The sequence below is a fragment of the Microcaecilia unicolor genome, chromosome 2 (genome assembly GCF_901765095.1).
Source record: "Microcaecilia unicolor chromosome 2, aMicUni1.1, whole genome shotgun sequence".
Lineage (NCBI taxonomy): Eukaryota > Metazoa > Chordata > Amphibia > Gymnophiona > Siphonopidae > Microcaecilia > Microcaecilia unicolor.
The window spans coordinates 549,711,152-549,732,694 of NC_044032.1; the positions used below are offsets into that span (position 1 = coordinate 549,711,152).

Genomic DNA, 21,543 nt, shown 5'->3' on the forward strand with positions numbered 1-21,543 from the left:
GTCAAAAAGACAGACAGCTGAATGGGTCTTAAGTTCATAATGATCTATTCCAAAATTAAAGTATGCCAGTACTTAGAAAATGAGGTAGGTATTCATAGCAGCAAAATTTCTCTACCGAGCAAAGCTCCTATGTTATGCAAAGTTAATAGAAAGTCCTAACAAACCTAATACCAGTAGTCACAAGGTCTGCCTTGCACTTGCAAGACTAACTGACGTTATCTAACTAACCTCAGCACACTAAGATAAGAAGCAGCACAGCCATGCAATCTGTCATAGGCAAAAGAGGGTGCCAGACTCTGGTCTGAAGAGGCTGTCACAGCTCTGTGTTGTCAGAAAAGAAATGACTGATTCTGCCAGGTTTTTGGCTCTGGTAGGACAAGCTGGAAATCTTTTTACAAGATTATCTCTTGAACAAGAAACACAGAAAGTAACAGTGCTACAAAGCATCATAAGGTAGCTCAGCATTGAAAGTAACATATATTTTATTTTTAGACCACAATAAAATATAGGGGGGAGTAACACAGAAATAAAGGGAAAACAAAACCAGTAAATCCCTAATGAAGAAAAAGTATTAACAGGAGACAGCCACCATTCTCTAATTATACTATATATATTAATTTTCAATATCTTTTTCATATCTAGGAACTAGCGTAATTGCTCAGAAATAAAAACAAAAAAACACATTTGGTTCCTCCAAGTCGTACAAGACATTTACACGGATAAGACAATAGATCTTGCTTTGTTTAATGAGTGTTATTTTATTTTATATTGTATATACAGGAGGAAAGGGGATTTTATTTTTTCCTGACTTCTTGTCAAATAGTTAGAAATAAAAGTTGGAGCGTTGGAGTTTGGGAGATTTATTTTCTACAAAAGAAGTTGTAGAAAATTTTAAACCAACTGGGAACTTTCATCCTATGTAAGCATTCAGAATGCAGCCAAAATTCTCCTGAAGTTTTCAACTCTCTCATATCATCCCATCCACTTCCCCACCGCCACCCTAACTTTTGTGTCCTCTTTAAAAAATCACAACTTCTGCTGGTCTATTTACTTGTGTGCTTCTTATTGTTGGAAAGTGTGCAAGTTTAAATTATTGTCGTCATTAATGTTTTGTGATAATAGGTGCTACTGGGATTGAAGACCGCTTGCAGGAAGGTGTTCCAGACACCATTGAGGCCCTGAGAAAAGCAGGAATAAAGATTTGGATGTTGACAGGAGATAAACAAGAAACCGCGGTCAACATAGCTTATGCATGCCAGTTATTGCAGCAAGATAGTGTGATTTTCACTCTCAACACACAGACTAAAGTGAGTAAGAAATTCTGTTTGAGGCTAATCTGTAGCATTTTTTTCTCATACTATATGGAATATGTGTGGACTGACTTAGGGGCTATTTACTCTTTCACACACAGTTTCTTTTTTTTTTTTTTTTTATACTTTTTCTTCAAAACAATTGGCTGTAAATGGTGACTGTTTTGTGCTTAAACCTAAGGGACTCTTGCTGGTGTTTGTATGGGAATCGTAAATTTAAGTGTTTATAAATCATTGATAAAAGCTTGTAGTTTGAGTACATTAACTGTGTAAGCAACATTCATTTTTTCTTTTGCTCCATATGGCATCCTAACTATATTGCGTGCAGGGAATACTCTTACTTTGCAGTTAATTGATTGCCTTTAATCAAAACCATTTCTTTTTCTTAATTAAAGTTGATATATTGAAACTAAACCACATTCAGTGATGCAAAAATTTCATTTATTTGATGATTGCACCCTCTGCTGGAAGTCTTGGGGGGTTTCCCCCCCTGGAGGCCAGTATTTTTGAATTCAAGGTTTGACCCTTAACTTCAGTTCTGTCGTTTTCTTTGTCTGATAGAGGCCCTCGTTCTAACAATCACTTGAACCTCTGCCTCTCATCAGCTGTTTATATTAGATATAAACACATTTATTCTCTCCTGATTTCTTATCAGTCCGCAAAGATCTGGAACTCGTTGCCATCTGCCATTAAATTAGCAAATTATGTGAGTTTTCAAAAGAAACTGAAACCTTTTTTTTTTTTTAATTTAATCAGCTTTTTTTTTATTTATTTATATTTATTAAGATTTTCCATTATATTACAAGACAATCTTCTTGTTCAGGTAAAGTATCTAGTAATTTACAAAATTGTAAAATAATAATAAAACAGGAAATAAAAAAAAAAAAGTGAAGGTTAAGCTTCACCAAGGAAAAATTATACTCAAGTCCATAATTATGATCCAAGATTTCAGGAAAATAACGGAGACAAATAGGAAATTATCAATAGAAATTATACAAAAGTTGTTAAGTAGAGCACAATTATATTTAACGCTTTTCCATTTTCACTGAGGTTATAAGCGAGGACACATGAGACGGCTCTGTAAATACATATTTTTTCTCCCTAAGCCTTACTATGCACTTGCAGGGGTATCTTAAAAAGAAGGTACCCCCCAAGTGCAAAATCTCAGGCCTAAGGAGTAAGAATTGTTTCCTTCGTCGTCGAGTCTCCTTAGAGACATCAGGAAAAAGTAAAACTTTTAAACCCAAAAAGGGTTTATCTTTATTACGGAAAAACAAACGAAAGATCCAGTTCTTGTCTGGTAATAATGCCACCGTGGCCACTAATGTAGCCGCAGTTGCCAATTCGGTATCAGAAGTCTCAAGTAAAAGAGAGACATCAATCGGAGCTTCGGGTAAAGAGGTTCCTTTCCCAGGAATATAATACACCATAGACATTGGTGGCAGATTCTGTTCAGGAATTGATAAATTTTCACGCATATAGCGTTTCAGCATATCTATAGGAGTTACATTTTGAAGTCGAGGAAAATTAATAAATCTGAGATTATGATTTTTGGTATAATTATCAAAAGTTTCCATTTTGTCTCTAAGGCTTGTCAAGTCTTTCACCATAATAGGTTGTAAAGTTTCAAGTTTCACAAGTCTCTGATCCAAATTGGTAATTTTCCCATTTAAATCTTTAATCTGTTGCTCTTGTATCCCTAAGTTACTTTCCAAAGATTTTACTTTAGGGTGAAGATCATTAATCTGCTTAAGGAAAACTTGTCCCAGATTGGAAACCAAATCCCACAAAGCTTCAAGTGTCACATCTTTAGGTTTAATCATAAATTCTTTAGGTAATTCAAACCTTACAGGCTGGTTTGTGTCTTCGCTTTGCCCCTCAGCTTCTCTCCCCTCGGTTTGCAGCGTTTCCACAGGCAAACTGATCTCCAATCCTACCTCCGTAGTAAGGGAGGCTTCGATTCGGCGTTCTTCTGGGCCCCTAACCTCTATGGGAGTAGACCCTGTCGAATCCAGGAGGAAGGAACTGGCGCCAATCGGCTGGGGAGGAGGAGTGCGTTCAACGGGGCTTAGAGTCACTTCAAGTCCAGAGAGCGCCAAATTCTCCATTCCGCCGGCGCGTACATCTGGTAACAAACCTCCTTCGCGATGGGCTCCTTGCGATCTCAAATATCGGTCCAACGGACCAGGTAAGGAGGGTGTTAGCGGGGAAGCCCTGCCCGCTATTCGTCCTCTTCGTTTCGGCATGTTTAGGAGCTTGAGTCGCTGCGACCTATCAGCTTGCGGCCATCTTGGATGGCATACAGCAAATTTAATCAGCTTTTTGAAGATTAAGTGCCCAGTTTACTAAGCCACGCTGTACGTGCACTAACATCTGTAGGTGTGCTAACATTTTGGCACATGCTAATGCTAGAAACACCCATCCCATATATTCCTATGGGTGTCTTTAGCATCAGCACACGCTAAAACGTTAGCAGGCCTACAGCGTGGCTTAGTAAAAAAAGGTCATACATTTTTAAACATTAATTTTATAAATTCAGATTTTTCTCTGTTTACCTCTTACTGTTGTTCACATTAAAACCTCCATAAGGTAAATGTGGAATATAATTATTTTGTTTTGATTTTGCTCACTTCTTTTTCAGTAGTAGCTCAAGTTGAGTTACATTCAGGTACACTGGGTATTTTCCTGTCCCTGAAGGGCAATGGAGGGTTATGTGACTTGCCAAAGATCAGAAGGAGCAGCAGTGGGAATTGAACCGGGCACCTCTGGATGTCTGGAACGGTGCTCTAACCACTAGGCCACTCCTCCACCCCATAAGTTTAGAAGATCACTTTAAGATCATTGTACAACTGACTATTCTATCACTTTTAGATTATGGAAACTCATTAGATTTGGGTCTGTCTTCCAAGCAACTTTCTAGAATTCAAATGATTCAGAATTCAGCTGCTAGGCTTATCTTTCAGAAAACTTGGTTGGCTCATACAAGTCCTTTGTTGGAAACATTGCATTGATTGCCTGTAAGGACTTTGGTCATTTTAATAGACTTAGTTTACTAAAGCGCGTTAGCGTTTTTAGAGCGCCTATAGGGATATTGTAGGCGTGTACATGGTTAACACGTGTTAAAGACGCTAACGCGCCTGTAACACGGCTTAGTAAACAGCGCCCTAAGTTTTTGGAGGGTACTTGTCCTGAAGGTGGATCACAGTTGGTGACCATGTTAAAATCTAGGACAGTCTCTAGACGATTTAATTGTTTACTGTTAGCTTTTCTTTCAAAAAAATAAGTACAGTTTAAATCTGCTTTTTCTCAATCATTTTTTTCCTTAGCTGTTCGAAATTGGAATGATCTTCCTTTTGAATTATGCTTGCTGGGGAGTTATCTTCTATTTCGTAAAGCCCTAAAAACATATTTGTTAGGCCTGGGGGGTTTTAATATTTGCTTTTTGTTATGTTACTTTCTTGCAATTATGCAATTACTGCCGTTTGTTAGGTTTTTTTGTTTGTTTTTTTTTATTTTAAATTGAATATAGCTCGCCTTGAATTTTATATTAGGGAGTTGGCAAGAAAGAAATCCCTTTTAACAACAAGTATTGTATTGGAGTTTTCTAATGTACCAATATAAGGGATTCTTGTACATAAACGTTTCATGATCACAGTGGTCTCTAACCTTCAATTAATTTTGAAAAAGAACTTACTAAAATATAAACTAATGCTTTTATTCTTAATATTGCCATACCTATGCATCTTTCCAGGGGTAAAGCACGTTTATACAGCTATGGAAACAAACTTTTAGCTTTGACAGATCAATGTTTGAAGAGTTATTGAATATCTTCAAATTCTTCCCCCTCCCCTCTCCTCCCAAGGATGCCTGTGAAGTCCTAATGAAGAGCATTCTAAAGGAAATCCAAAATGATAATCCTGTCAGCTGGGTCAACCCACGTGCACGTAGGGTTCTATCCACAGAAACTCCAAAGCAGCACTATGGCTTAGTTATCGATGGGAAGACTTTAGAATATGCGTTGCATGAGAGCTTGCAAAGTAAGTTCCTGGAACTGGCAGAGAGGTGTCGAGCTGTTATCTGCTGCAGAGCAACTCCATTGCAGAAAAGTGAAGTGGTGAAATTGGTTCGGAACACCTTGAAAGTGATGACTTTAGCAATAGGTAAGTCAAGTACTCTGTTGTAGTCCTCTATACATTAGGAAAGTAGTTTAGGGGAACTGTTTTCTCACCAAGAAAAGGGGTTAGTCATGTTTCTACTATATGTACATTTGATGGTTATATATTTACTCTCACCCGGTTCATTGTGATACTCTAAATGACTTCTTTGTGTTCATATTTTTATTTACCATGCATCATACTAATAAAATAAGTTCTATTAGTAACTAACCACATGAAACATTTTCTAGTTTACCAATATGCTTTTATTAATGCACACCAAGAGTGCCACACACAAAAAGCACCAATTGCCAATAATCAAAACAAATCATTCAACTCACCTTGTCCTTAGATTGATAAGAATTGGCACATTGGTTCTGCGATACAACACAGATTGCATTGGAAAATATGTTAATAGGAAAAGGTGATTTGCAGTCGAATGTAATTGACTGGGGAGGGCTAGAGAATAAGAGCGGAGGAAAAGCAAATTTAAAGGTAGCCAGGAAGATGAGTTGGGCAGCAGTGCTAAATTCATAAAAACATAGAACCAGTATCTGTTGGAAGGCATTACTATCACAGACATTTTGGAAACGTTAGGCACTGTTTATACATGCAAAATGCTAGTCTGAATAGCAAAGCTCAAGAAGTCACTGCTGCCATGTGTATACTCTTGGCTTCAATTGTGGTTTGGGTGCATATGTGTCTATGTAGTGTATATGTATTTCCTATTTTTAAAGGGCAGTTCACACATACCTCTGATTTGCCCATCAGCTTTTATACCTGCTGAAAGTCTTGCATAAGAGTCAGCTAACTGCTCTTTTGATCCTGAGCTTTGGAGGAATGATTTACGGGACAGTTGTGCTTACTCCTTTTGTATTTAAAACAACTTCGTAAATCAAACCATTTGAGTTTTGGAGCTCAGCTCCTTAATTGGAGTCATCTTCAGTGTGCATTCTGGCAAACTCTGTCGCCTTCCCATATACAGAGCTAGAGCTGCCAAGTTACCTGGTCCCAAGAAGGAGATTTTAGGTCAGCCTTAGATTTGTTACAACCTCCTCCAGAGGGAATAATCCGGGACTAGAAATACTGTACTGCAGTGTTTCCCAAGTCCGCTCCTGGAGTACCTCTTGCCAGTCAGGTTTTCAGGATATGCCACAATGAATATGCATGAACTTGATTTGCATAGACTGCCTCCATTATATGCAGATCTCTTTCTTGCATATAATACATGCATATACTTCATTGGGTTATAAGTTTAAAATCTGAACTGGCCAAAATGTCTCGCTCCTAGAACTGAGTAACTTAACTTACATATATAGAGCACTGAGTGATTGCATTCTTCTATTGAACATTTTTTTGTAAAATGGCTGTTCTGCTGTATTTGATGCTAAGTACATGTTTTCCCATGGCCTTATACATATTTTACAAAAAGCTATACATTCAGTAAGTTTTTCTGTAAAGTATACTGCAAGTTGTGAATGTCCTGACTTGGATGTTACTTTTCCAACCTAGTATCTATATCAAGGGTGTCCAACCTCTGCCCTTGCCAGGTCGGGTTGTCAGGATTTTCCCAAAGAATATGCATGAATTACATTACATTTCCGTCATCTCTCTACCCACAACTATGCTTCAGAGTGCTTATAGAATTCAATACAAGATTCTTGTACTTACATAATAAGTCCTGATACACTGATTCTCCCTCATCTTTCTTCTCTGAGAATACCCATAAATAAGCACGGATCCTACAAGGACGTGTCTATGTTCCCCCAAGTCGATCTGCCCACTTAGGGTGAGTAGGACAGTTTCTGTGCTGTGGGCTGGATGGAAGCCTGATTGTGACTCATGTAGAATGGAGAATTTTTGTATGTAGATTTGAGAGGTCACCCTGTTTTCCATCAATTTAATTAGTAGAGGAATGGAGGTGATGGGGCGGTATTTGGTGACATCGCTCGCTGGTTTCTTAGGATTTTTTGGTATTGGTGTAAGCAGTATCTTACCATGTTCAGTGGGGAATGAACCTTGGTGTAACAGAAGGTTTAGGTGGGAGGTAAGATCTATGATAAAGCGTTCTGGGGCATTTTTCATTAAGTAGTTGGGGCATGGGTCGAGATGGCAGTGAGATTTGGAAAGTTTGGTGAGTGCCACAGAGACTTCTTTCATGGTAAGGAGGGTGAAGTTTGTCCATGAACGGTCTGCTGGAATTTCATCTCCATAGGGGTCCAATTCGTCGAGAAAGGAATCAATGTTAGTACAGTCTTGTGGAATTGTGCTGCAAAGATTGGTGATTTTGTTATTGAAATAATTTGCCAGCTGGTCGGCCGGTGGGAGGTTTGTGGAGGATGATGTGACTGGGTTGGTATTAATAAGATTCTTTATGAGTTGGTATTGTTCTTTATGAGTTGGTATTGTTTTTTATGCCATGATTCTCATCCTCCTTTTATATAAACATAGGAACTTGGCCATTTCTGTTTAGGCTTTTAGATTGTCCAGTTTGGTTAAGTGTGTTCCCAATATGAAGGGTTGTTTTTGCTGTAAAGAGAGCAGAATGTTAACAATCAATGCACATGACAGACTTCAAATAAATCCCAATAAAGCAGTTTATTAAACTACATCCTTTCAAAGCTGAGAGCTAAGAAATAATTATATAAGCTCAATTTAAAGTGCAAGTTCCTAAATAAACATGATTTAATTTGTTTCCTACTGCACCACTTTCCTAAAATGTAAATTGTCTGTCTTGGCTTCAGTGGCGTAGGAAGGGGGGGGCGGGGGGAGGGCGGTCCGCCCCGGGTGCACGCCACTGGGGAGTGTCGGCTCCGCGCTGGTGCACTGCCCTCTCTGCCCCGGAATAGGTTACTTCCTGTTCCGGGACAGAGAGAGCAGTGAATCAGCGCGGAGTCGACACACCCCAGCAACGTGCAGTCTGGGCGGATCGGCCCTCCCGCCCGTTCCTCGCCGCAGGTATGCGCTCCGGGGGGGGGGGGGGTGCGCAGCGGCGACCCGCCCCGGGTGTCAGCTCTCCTCGCTACGGCTCTGCTTGGCTTATGCTTTGAAAGGTAGAGCATTCCACAAAGTTTATGTGATGAAAGGGAATGATTTGTTCAGGCCTTTACCAATCTCATCATCCTGAGGGACAGGATACAAAAAAGTACCAATCTTTTAGTTTTAGAGTTGTTGCAGTCTTCTTATAAAATGGTGAAATCTCTGTTCACCAGAATGCTATATATTCTACTTAGGCCACTGTACCTTTTAACCCTCAGCAAAAACTGGGAAGAGTAGACGAGATAGGAAAATATCCTGTGCCAATATAAGCAGTTGCAAGCTGTTTGCCTTTTTCTGTTTAATATATTCGAGTTGAGTTCTGGAGCAAATTAAAGTTATAAATATAATAGAACTGATTGGGCCATGTGTGTTGAACTATAAAGGCCATGAGTTTCCACAACATTCCCTACTTAGGTGTTCACAAGTCTTCTTTGGTCTCCCTCCATTCTGAGATTGCACATTTTTCTTTGTCATACCTTTTTTCACTTCTACTTTCAAAACATGCAACTTGATCAACCTATATACATATCGCCTTCACTCCTAGACCTATCTGACAAATTGGAGTTCTCCACTCTTACTTGGACAGTGCAGTCTTTGACATTAAGATGATTATTCTCCATAATTTTAAAATGGGGGTGGGAAGAAAAACCAAACAAACCATACTTTCTTCATTTTTTGTAAGGTGATGGTGCCAACGATGTGAGCATGATCCAAGCTGCAGACACTGGAGTGGGGATCTCAGGCCAAGAAGGCATGCAGGTACAATAAAAGAATAGTAATAACTGAGGCATACGTTTATAATGACAGTCAAACTGTAATATATTCCCAGTACAGCCAGAGCTCTATAATAAACTATAAAATCCCGTCTGCAGGTGGATATTTTTATAACTCACAAGCCCTGTTTTTTTTTTTAGCATTTGTAATTGAAGTGCCTTGGTCAACTAATCTGGCAGTAGAAGATATAAGATTAGATTAATAGGCTTTCAAAGAGTCTTTACATTGAGCACTTTTCAGGAGGAGACTATTTCAGGCTTATGGGTGGGTTTTGTTTTACAAGATTTGTCTGTTCTCCCAGAAATATTTAATGTTGTAAAGCTCTTATGACCTGAAACTTTATGTAGCATAGAAGAAATATTGTAGATAGGGCCCCTTTTACCAACTGCAGTGAAAGGGGCCCTACGGTGGTGTCAGCATGCGGGTTTGCTGCATGCCCCCTTTTTACTGCTGCTGGTGAAAGACTTTTTTTCTTGTTTTTTCTTTGAAGGAAGCAAATGGCCATGCGGTAAGTTAAACACTTGCCGCCTGACCATTTCCTGGGGGAGCCCTTACTGCCTCCTGCCTGATTACTGCCAGACAATTAAAAAATATATTTTGCAGCACCGGAGTTGGCATGTGGCAAGAGTTGGAACTATCGCCGGGCTCCCCCAGAAGCCCGGCAGTAGGGCTAAATCACTGCACTCCAAGCCCAGCGCTACCCCCAACGCCCTTTTGTAAAAGGGCCCCTTGATATAGTAGAATCATGCAATAAATGAGCTTACAATCCAAGCATTATACTAACAATGCTAAAGATTCCTTCCTATAATTTTCAGTGTTCATATCCCGTATAAATTACAATTATTACACCTAATAACTGATATTTTAAGGTACAAGAAACATGCTGTGTGTTGCTGTAGAAATACCTTTGTGTTATGATTTCAGGCTGCTATGGCAAGCGATTTTGCAGTGTCTCGTTTCAAGCATCTCCTCAAGTTGCTACTTGTTCATGGTCACTGGTGTTACACAAGACTTGCCAATATGATTCTGTATTTTTTCTACAAAAATGTGGTAAGTAGAAGTTATTGGTGTTTCTGGGAAAGAGGTAGGTGAGGTATTCCTAACTGTCATAGAGCCTAATCATGCTACCTAACCCCCCTGTTTACAAAGCCGTGCGGCATTGCCAACACAACCCATTCAAAGTGAATGGGCTGTGTCAGTACTGCACCGCCAGTCACTAGCGTGCGTTTGTAAACAGAGGCTTAAATTTATCATCTCCATCAGTTTGAATCACTGATAGTATCTCAGTGAACTTCCTATGTAACAGTGTCTTGATTGTGATTCATTGCTGGAGAACATGGTGAAGGCGGTTAGCTTGGCAGAGTTTAAAAGGGGGTTAGACGGTTTCCTAAAGGACAAGTCCATAAACCGCTACTAAATGGACTTGGGAAAAATCCACAATTCCGGGAATAACTTGTATAGAATGTTTGTAAGTTTGAGAAGCTTGCCAGGTGCCCTTGGCCTGGATTGGCCGCTGTCATGGACAGGATGCTGGGCTCGATGGACCCTTGGTCTTTTCCCAGTGTGGCATTACTTATGTACTTATGTGATGACTTTTTATTGGATGAATATAACACCTATCCAGAAATGATGTGCATGAGCTTTCAAGACCACCACCCCTTTCAGGTATGAGCAAAGGACCTATGTGGTCTCAAACTCACCTACAATGTTTTTCAGTTTTCTAATGATTGGCCAGTAAAAGGTCTCACAACCATAATGAGTTTCAGTCCCATGACTTCAGCATATCATGATTTATTAATTGTACTAGTGACATTGAATATTTTTCTTAAATTACTGCCTCTAACAGGTTGAGGGTCATCTGGTCCTCTACATCTTCAATCCTTCTTTATTTACTTACTTTTGATAAAGATTTTAAAGGTAAATAATACAGTAGTAACTAAGAATACACTGGAACTTAGCACTACACTCCCTTTTTTGTGGCTGTCCAGCTTGGATTCCTTTTAACCTGCTGAATCTGCAAGAAGATTTGGGTTTTATGAAACTTGTGTGTGAATTTTCTACCTCTAAGTGCAGCTGCTTGACTGTTTTGATTGTTTTGTGTAGGCACTTTTTGGCAATTCCACAACTAACGGAATGACAGTGATTAACATTCTGCAAATTTTAACCAGATCATCAGTGATATATCTGTACAGATTGACACATTGTGTTTGCGCATTGTAGTTGACCCTTCTTGTGGGGCTTTAGTGAACTTCAGTTCTTCCCTTTTCATTTGATGATCAACTTTGTCAGAAGTTTCATGTCCGTATCTGGTGGAATTTAGCACTGCTGATCTTCATTATTCTGTGAAAATGCTACTCTTATTTAAAACAAACTGTATAATCATGTAGTCACACCTTTCTGATGTGAAAACTGTGCATATATTTATAACTAAACCTGTTCAAATCTAGCGCTCCAACTATTGCATGAAATGCTACCTGCTTTTACGTGTTGAGCATGACAAATTAAAGAATGTCTACATTATCCAGTGTAGAGGTGTGTAAGTCTCAAGATTTGACTAACTTCAAACACCTAAAGCATAGGCGTAGTTTGACTGTTTCATTTGGGGGGGCAAAGAATGGGCGGAGCATATTAGCATATCATTTGCATATATACATATGCAAATGAATATGCTAATATGGAGGAAGGAAATGAAATTTACAGGCAAAATATCACAGATGCACATTTCAAAAAGCTGACACATTTCAATTAATAAATTATGAATAAAATAAACTTTTATTTACCTTTGTTGTCTGATCATTTAGTTTTTCTATTCGCTTTGATCCCAGTGTCTTCTGTTTTATGCAGTGTCTTCTTTCCAGTAGGCTTCCCTCTGCTCCCCACCCTCCCAGTCCCATCCATCTTTTGCTCCTTCCCTCTACTCCCCACGCCTCCATCTTCTGTTCCTTCCCTCTGCTCACCATCCCTCCGTCCCATCCATCTTCTGCTCCTTCCCTCTGCTGTGCCTGACCTCTCCCAATCCCATCCATCTCCTGGTCCATCCCTCTGCTCCCCACCCCTCGCAGTCCCATCCATCTCTTGCTCCTTCCCTCTGCTCCCCACCCCTCCCAGTCCCAACCATCTCTTGCTCCTTCCCGCTGCTCCCCACCCCTCCCAGTCCCATCCATCTCCTGCTCCTTCCCTCTGCTCACCTCCTTTCCCAGTCCAATCCAATTCCTGGTCCTTCCCTCTGCTCCCCACCCACCCCTCCCAGTCCCATCCATCTCTTGCTCCTTCCCTCTGCTCCCCACCCACCCCTCCCAGTCCCATCCATCTCCTGCTCCTTCCCTCTGCTCACCTCCTTTCCCAGTCCAATCCAATTCCTGGTCCTTCCCTCTGCTCCCCACCCACCCCTCCCAGTCCCATCCATCTCTTGCTCCTTCCCTCTGCTCCCCACCCCTCCCAGTCCCATCCATCTTCTGTTCCTTCCCTCTGCTCACCATCCCTCCGTCCCATCCATCTCTTGCTCCTTCCCTCTGCTGTGCCTGACCTCTCCAAATCCCATCCATCTCCTGGTCCATCCCTCTGCTCCCCACCCCTCGCAGTCCCATCCATCTTCTGTTCCTTCCCTCTGCTCACCTCCTTTCCCAGTCCAATCCAATTCCTGGTCCTTCCCTCTGCTCCCCACCCACCCCTCCCAGTCCCATCCATCTCTTGCTCCTTCCCTCTGCTTCCCACCCCTCCCAGTCCCATCCATCTCCTGCTCCTTCCCTCTGCTCACCTCCTTTCCCAGTCCAATCCAATTCCTGGTCTTTCCCTCTGCTCCCCACCCACCCCTCCCAGTCCCATCCATCTCTTGCTCCTTCCCTCTGCTCCCCACCCACCCCTCTCAGTCCCATCCATCTCTTGCTCCTTCCCTCTGCTCCCCACCCACCCCTCCCAGTCCCATCCATCTCCTGCTCCTTCCCTCTGCTCACCTCCTTTCCCAGTCCAATCCAATTCCTGGTCCTTCCCTCTGCTCCCCACCCACCCCTCCCAGTCCCATCCATCTCTTGCTCCTTCCCTCTTCTCCCCACCCCTCCCAGTCCCATCCATCTCCTGCTCCTTCCCTCTGCTCCCCACCCACCCCTCCCAGTCCCATCCATCTCCTGCTCCTTCCCTCTGCTCACCTCCTTTCCCAGTCCAATCCAATTCCTGGTCCTTCCCTCTGCTCCCCACCCACCCCTCCCAGTCCCATCCATCTCTTGCTCCTTCCCTCTGTTTCCCACCCCTCCCAGTCCCATCCATCTCCTGCTCCTTCCCTCTGCTCCCCACCCACCCCTCCCAGTCCCATCCATCTCCTGCTCCTTCCCTCTGCTCACCTCCTTTCCCAGTCCAATCCAATTCCTGGTCCTTCCCTCTGCTCCCCACCCACCCCTCCCAGTCCCATCCATCTCTTGCTCCTTCCCTCTGTTTCCCACCCCTCCCAGTCCCATCCATCTCCTGCTCCTTCCCTCTGCTCCCCACCCACCCCTCCCAGTCCCATCCATCTCCTGCTCCTTCCCTCTGCTCACCTCCTTTCCCAGTCCAATCCAATTCCTGGTCCTTCCCTCTGCTCCCCACCCACCCCTCCCAGTCCCATCCATCTCTTACTCCTTCCCTCTGCTCCCCACCCACCCACCCCTCCCAGTCCCATCCATCTCTTACTCCTTCCCTCTGCTCTCCACCCTCCCAGTCCCATTCATCTTCCCTCTGCTGCCCCCCCCCCCCCCCCCCCGCGAGGTCCAGGATCGTGACTCCGTTTACCCCCTCTCTTCCTCCCTCCGTCCGTGCAGGCAGCAGTCTTCTTCAACCTTTCTGTGCTCCTGGCAGCGGTAGCGACGTATACACGCTGCCTTCGGTCTGCCCCGGAAGCCTTCTCTTCAAGTTCCTGTTCCCACCTATGCGGGAACAGGAACTTGAAGAGAAGGCTTCGGGGCAGAGCTGAAGGCAGCGTGTACGTCGCTACCGCTGCCAGGAACAAGAAAGGCTTAGAGAAGATTGGTGCTGCCTGCGCCGGAGGGTAGGAAGAGAGGGGGTAGATAGACACGCTCGTCTCCGTCCGCTTCGCTGCTTCCCTGCCCTCTCTGTCTGCATCCCGCCTTCCTCTGATGTCATTTCCTTTCGGGCGGGACGCAGACAGAGAGGGCAGGGAAGCAGCGAAGCGGACGGAGACGAGCGCGTGCCTGCTTGTTTTTTTTTGGTTTTTTTTCATTCTAGCGCCAGTCCACGTCCTCGTCGTTTGGGGGGGCATTGCCCCCCCTCGCCCCCCCCAGTCTACGCCTATGACCTAAAGTGTGTCGTGATCAGTCAATAATACACATCTGTTAAGAGGTACTTAATTTTCAAAATTACATTTCATCATGATCTAATATTTGCAGCCTATTTACCAGTATGGCCCATTGCAGCAAGTTTTACATCAACACTTGATGCTTGGAAAGATTACACATACAGCTTTAATTTGCTCTAAGAAGAGTTCTTGTGTGGTTGAGGATGTAGTAGGCCTGTCTGACTAACAGTTGACAAACCTATCTGTGTTCAGTGGAAATCTTATTGATAGCATTAAAAAATATACTAATTGTCATCAATTTGAGAGCAAACATACCAAGAAGACCCCACTTATAAAATTTTTCATTACATTTTGCCATAGCTATAACATGTTTTGGTTTTGTGTTTGAATTGTCAGGCCTTCGTTAATCTCTTGTTCTGGTACCAGTTCTTCTGTGGTTTTTCGGGAACATCAATGACGGAGTCTTGGATGTTGATTTTATTTAATCTTCTCTTCACTTCTGTGCCACCTATCATTTATGGCATTCTTGACCAGGATGTTTCTGCAAAGATCCTCTTACAGTTGCCAGAACTCTACAAGGCTGGTCAAAAGTCAGAGGTAAGAACTGCACTGGATCGTAGCAGTATTACATTGTCATAATTGGTGTCCACTTTGCTAGTTATATGAAGTAATGCTTCCACCTCCATAATTCTTCAACAGATGGCAGCACTGATGAACTACATGTGTTCCTTTCTTCTTTGAAATCTCTTCTTTCACCTCAGTTGGCAAGAAGTGTCTGTGTGAAGAGGCTGTTTGCTATCGTTTGTGACATGGAAGCATGCAGTGAGCACTTTGCTGGTGCAATTTAAGCAATGTGCCGTAATAGAATTTCTAACTGTTGAAGGTGTTCCTCCAATTGAAATCCACCATCACATGCAGGTTGTTTATGGTGACATCTGTGTTGATGTGAGTACTATGTGTCACTGGCCCAAAAAATGTATGATCAAAGTGGATAACCCATGACAGCATCAGATGCATATCACACAGGAAAGGTTGATGAATTCATGAAAGAATATCAGAGGATCACTGAAAGGGAAATTGCTGAAGCACTTGGCATGCGACAGTGAATTACAGTTAGAATTTCTGACAGTCCTTCCATCACGGCACACTGCTCAAATCGCACTGATGAGTGCTCACTGTATGCTTCCGTTTCAGAAGCAATAGCAAAGCAGCCTCTTCACAGAGACATTTGTCTCCAACTGAAATGAAGGAAGAGATTTCAAAGAACAGATGAACATGTGTACTGTATCAGTGCTGCCATCTATTGATGAATTAAGGGGAAGGAGGCACTCGTATGTTATTCAGCAAACTCTCTTTATACTGAATTTTTTGCAAAGCAGAACAAGTACAAAAGGTACACTCCCACAAACTGTGGTGGTGGTTGTGTTGTAACTCTGGAGTTCCTGAAATGACTATCACAAGACTTGGTAGTACACTACACTGTTAAATCACACCAATGCACTACCTCCACTGCATGCAAATCTATCTCATGAATATTCATTGTGTGGTACCCTGAAAACCTGACCTGTGGTGCCTCTAGGACCAAGTTTGGGAACCACTGCAGTAGGCTACTCCTCTGACCTACTTACTGCTTTGTTCAGAATGGCTACAATACCTGCAGCTGACAGAGCCTGGTTTTCCTTTCCAGTTCCTTTTTCAGAGGAGAAGGAAGGGGATAGCAATCACTGGGGGATTGAGGAAAGGGGTCTTGCCAATCCCTCCAGTGGTCAGCTGCTCACAGCATTTTTGTAAATATTTTGGACGTGACTGAAACAGGACTAGATAAAAATGTCCTTTTTAGACATGGACGTTTCTTCCTTTTTGAAAATCCCTGTTGGACGTCGTATTTTTAGGCCTTCCCTAGTCCCACCCAAAACACCCACAACATGCTCTCTTGCTATTTGAATAAACTGCAGTATGAAATATCCAAATTTTGGCTTTCCAAAATCAGGATTTGGATGTTTTTAGCAGATTGACAGTTTTTAAGGTATTTTAAGACGTCCATCTGCTTTGAAAATGAGCGCCTTTAGGCGCTAGGATTATAGAATTAGGGGTTAAGCATTGCACATCTCAGTTTAAGATCCTTTGCTTTGTAAGCAAGAAAATCCTGGAAAAGGACCGCTGTCAGCTGACAAAGGCATATATGGAGTAGATACTTCACCATTCACAAAAGTGTTTATGAACAACTAGAAAAACTGAAAGTGGACAAAGCCATGGGGCCAGATGAGATACACCCAAGGATATTGAAGGAGCTCAAAGAGGTTCTGGTAGCTCTCTTAAAATGGGAGAAACCTGACTTAGGACAGAATACAGATGAGATGATGGAGAGACATAGTGGATATGGCTTGATTGATCAGGATGAGGTTTGGGGGAGCAGCTGGGTAAAGCTTATCCAAGATGGGAGGGCAAGATATGCTGAGGGAGAGAAAGTGTGTTGGAAAAGCAAACTTCAGTTTAGACCAGGGGTTCTCGGCCCAGTCCTCAGGACACACCTAGCCAGTCAGGTTTTTAGGATACCCTCAATGGTGGCAGTGTATGCAAATTTCTCATGCATATTCATTGTTGGATATCTTACAAACCAGACTTGGTGTGTCCCAAGGACTGAGTGGAGAACCCCTGGTTTAGACCCATGTCACTCTTGAGTGCATCTGAGCAGCTGGGCTGGCTGCATCATTGAAGGAAGATCTGTTTGCCCCACTGCCCATAGCACCACCTGTTTTAAGTGATAGTCCTGGCTGTTGCCTTAAGTTGTTTTGTTTTGGTTTTTTTATATGTTTTTTTTTAAACAAAGTGGCACCTACTTGAGAAATAGTGAAGATCACTGTCCTGGAGAGTAGTCTAACATAGCAACAATACTATATTATTGCCCTAACATAATTAAATGACGGTATGATTTTATATTATTTTGTGCCACACAACTATATACTGAAAATTCTGAATAAACCAATCTTCCTGACTTCTTTAGTGCCCCTTCCATTTTCTTTTCAAAACTCTGTGCTGTTTACTTGCTAACCTGCCAGTTTATGAAACCCCCTCAACTGACCAAGAAAATATGATACTGAATATTTTAAAAGTTCTACTTCACATACAATAAAAGTCATAAAAAGTGAAGAATATTTTATTAAACTTTTTTTGAATCTGATACAGAATAGGAAGAAGCTTTTGAAAAATATTATTTGAGAATTCAACAGGGGTAACAACCCATCATTGGCTAATGCACAAGCTTAGACCTGTTCTTGAGAATATTGATCTTTGTGATCCTAGAATAGAGTTTATAAAATTAGGTACACTACTTGATGTAGTGTCTTAATAAAAATATGTACAATTAACATGGACTCTTGCCACCTTTTGGAATTCCGTCAGGATGCTGAGCTAGACGAACAGTTGGTCTGGCTTAGTATTGCAATATTTAGGTTCTTATTTTTAAAATTTGATGATATATAAATTTACAGAAATAAATTGTTTAATTTACTTTTGTATTTGAAGGCATACCTACCATCAACCTTCTGGATCACCATGATGGATGCTTTTTACCAAAGTCTAGTGTGCTTCTTTGTTCCTTACTTTGTAAGTATAATAGCTTTATTTGCATACGTTAGCTGTCTTATGTTCCTATATATTAGGGAATGTTATACAATCTGATTAGATCATTGAAACGGGGAGTCCTGGGATTTTACCTCTGTTATTGGTGTGTATGTGAGATGTATGCTGAGCAATTGGCTTTTTATTTTATGAAAAAGGCAGGTTCACAGTGTCGTGCTAGTGAGAAAGGTGACTGTAATTGCCTGATGACTGTTCCAAAATTTTATAAAATGCCACTCATATGCTGGAGCTCTATCCTGCTGCTGTTCCACAGCTGCCCTGTTTCTTTTCAACTGTCAGATGATCAAGTGTGGGTGATGTGTATCTCATTGGAGAAGGGTCAGTAAGGTTAAAATTAGCAAATAAATACGGTAGAATAACTGTGTTGGAAGTAAACGGTTATTTGATTGTTATTAATGTGAAAGAATCTGATGTAGAAACATGGCTTAAGGTACTCGGTACCATATTGTACTGTTTTTCACATCAATAAAAATGATTTAAACATAAAATTAGCAAATAAAATGTTGATAGTTATATAACTGCCTTCAGTAGTTAGCATTGTGGCAAATTGTCGACTGCCTTATTTGTGATGCCAATGCTCAGTGATGAAAGAGTGTAACCTGCATGAAATAGCAAGTGAGGCTCTGGCTGCCTTGATGGGCAGACTGAATGGACCAGACAGGTCTCTATATGCCATTATTTACTGTGTTTCTATGTTAGACCAATCAGATGGGAACAATTCTAACGTTGAACACATTTTGACATTTCTGAACTCTCTCTGCTTGTGATCCTTCTATTAACTATCAATAACTATGGGCTTATCTAAGCAGGTTTCTGAGCATTGTTGTGAGTTTTGGAATCTGTATTTAAGTAAGAGTAGCAAGGGCTCTCTTGTATAATTTATTCAGGTGGTATAACTTATAAAGTAGATATATATATATATATATATGGTGTCTGACAAAAAAAAAATTGAACTGCCCCCGATGAAGCATCTTCTTGCCAAAATATGTCAAGCTGAATGAACGATTATATACATACCTGAAAAAGCCACCCTTTTGTACCTAAATTTGGTTGAGCCAAGTGGCTTCCTTGCTGGTTTTCTTTTGCTAGTAACATGGACACCTGAATGTGGAGTACCACAAGGATCACCTCTCTCACCAACCATTTTCAACCTAATGATGATCCCTCTGGCAAAACTCCTATCAAACCATAACCTCAACCCATATATATACGCTGATGGTGTGACAATATACATCCCCTTCAAACAAGACATTAACGAAATCTTCAACGAAATCAATCAAAGCCTACACATCATGAACACATGGGCAGATGCATTTCGTCTGTAATTAAATGCAGAAAAAACTCAATGCCTGATACTCACCTCCCAATACAACACAAAGGAATTCACCACTATAAACACACCAAACCTAAACCTTCAAATCTCAGAAACGCTAAAAATCCTTGGAGTCACTATCGACCGCCACCTAACTCTCGATACTCAAGCTAACAACACAACTAAAAAGATGTTTTACTGCTTGTGGAAACTGAAAAGGATAAGACCATTCTTCCCAAGATCTGTCTTTCGCAGCCTAGTGCAATCCCTCGTATTCAGCCATCTGGATTACTGCAACTCACTATATGCAGGTTGCAAAGAGCAAACACTGAGGAAACTTCAAACAGCCCAGAATACGGCAGCCAGACTCATCTTTGGAAAGCCAAAATATGAAAGTGCAAAACCATTACGAGAGAAACTGCACTGGCTTCCACTCAAGGAACGCGTCATTTTTAAAGTATGCACATTAGTCCACAAAATCATTCACGGCGAAGCCCCAGCCTACATGTCTGAGTTAATAGACTTACCACCCAGAAACGCCAAAAGATCATCCCGAACCTTCCTCAGCCTTCACTTCCCCAATTGCAAGGGCTTGAAATACAAGACGCTACACGCGTCAACCTTTTCTCACATGAGCACGCAGTTTTGGAATACACTGCCGCGCAACTTAAGAACAATCCATGAGCAAACTTCCTTCCGCAGATTATTGAAGACCCATCTTTTTGAAAACATTTACGGAAAGAACCAAAACACATAAAGTCCACACTTACTGTTCATTAATACATCATACATCCACTTCTGAACTCTCATTCCCCGTAATATCACATCACTCATACCTTTACTCACAGAAAGATATATACCATATGTCTTTAAGCCTTATTATCGCCCTCTAAGCTCCCATTGTCTCCTTCCAACGTTTCAATGTTTGTGTTCCATTGTTACATTCCTTAACGACACCTCGATTGTCTCGCATAACTCTGCACAATGTAATCCATAACCAATCTGTAACAAATTGTATTTCCATCATTTATCTCATATTGTAAGCCACACTGAACCCGCAAAAAGGTGGGAAAATGTGGGATACAAATGCAATAAATAAAATAAAATAAATAAATGAAATCCTGCAAAATTCAAGAGAGATTGGAGTGGCCCCAGGCATCTGATAAATCAACAGTAGCGAAATCCCACAAGTATAATTAAGTTGCAGTGATTAGCATTCTGACACTACAGGACCTTCCAGGGTCAAGCATAATGATACTCTGTGTACAAAGTAGAAATCACTGCTAATGCCAATCGCGCCACCCCATCCACGAACTTAAAACGGAATAAACAGCTGATAGCCTGGCTAGTATGGCAGTGATGACTTCACACTACACTTATGGTTGATGACTTGATATGTTAACCAAATCATGGATTAGTGCCATGTTGAGTATTGGACAGCATTAAGTGACGAGCAATTGGTTTAACCAAGAATAGTATACCCTGAGCTTGAATCTAAAGAGTTCTCAGGAAGGGAACAAATATAATGTTCCCGATGCAGTTTAGTTAATGGTTCAAAAAAAAAAAAAAAATTGGTGATAGTAACAGCCTTGGTCTATATGTGAGGAATCACCAATCCTGGAGGCCCCAGTGACTCAGGTCACCAAAAGACAGCAGAAGGCATCCTTATCTCAGTTATGATAGGCAGGTGACTATATAAGGTGGTACTTAATGTTATTCAGGCAGTCAGCCCAACTGCAGAGTTAAGGAGCAGGACAGTGGTTGGGCCCTAACACAGCTGCTACTACTACTACTTATCATTTCTATAGCGCTAAAAGGCATATGCAGCGCTGTACACCAAACACAAAAAGACAGTCCCTGCTCAAAGAGCTGATGAGAGATGGTGGCAGATATAGTGCCTTGGGCTTGCAGCCTGCTGGTTAATGCTTTCCACAATCCAGCAATAATTAGGATTGTTTTTCCTATATGCATCACTTCGCACTTCTCCACATTAGAATTTCATTTGCCACTTTGATGCCCAGTTCCCAG

At 41.6% G+C, this 21,543-nt stretch overlaps 1 protein-coding gene across 1 annotated transcript in view; it reads left to right on the forward strand.

Annotated features, from left to right (window-relative positions):
• ATP10D (ATPase phospholipid transporting 10D (putative)) overlaps window positions 1-21,543 on the forward strand; it is a 155,895-nt gene that overhangs the window by 125,926 nt on the left and 8,426 nt on the right. The window contains exons 16-21 of the mRNA XM_030191348.1: window positions 1,123-1,307; window positions 5,173-5,470; window positions 9,186-9,262; window positions 10,202-10,327; window positions 14,958-15,158; window positions 18,087-18,167. Coding sequence (XP_030047208.1) covers window positions 1,123-1,307; window positions 5,173-5,470; window positions 9,186-9,262; window positions 10,202-10,327; window positions 14,958-15,158; window positions 18,087-18,167 — 968 coding nt within the window. The remainder of the gene's footprint in view (window positions 1-1,122; window positions 1,308-5,172; window positions 5,471-9,185; window positions 9,263-10,201; window positions 10,328-14,957; window positions 15,159-18,086; window positions 18,168-21,543) is intronic.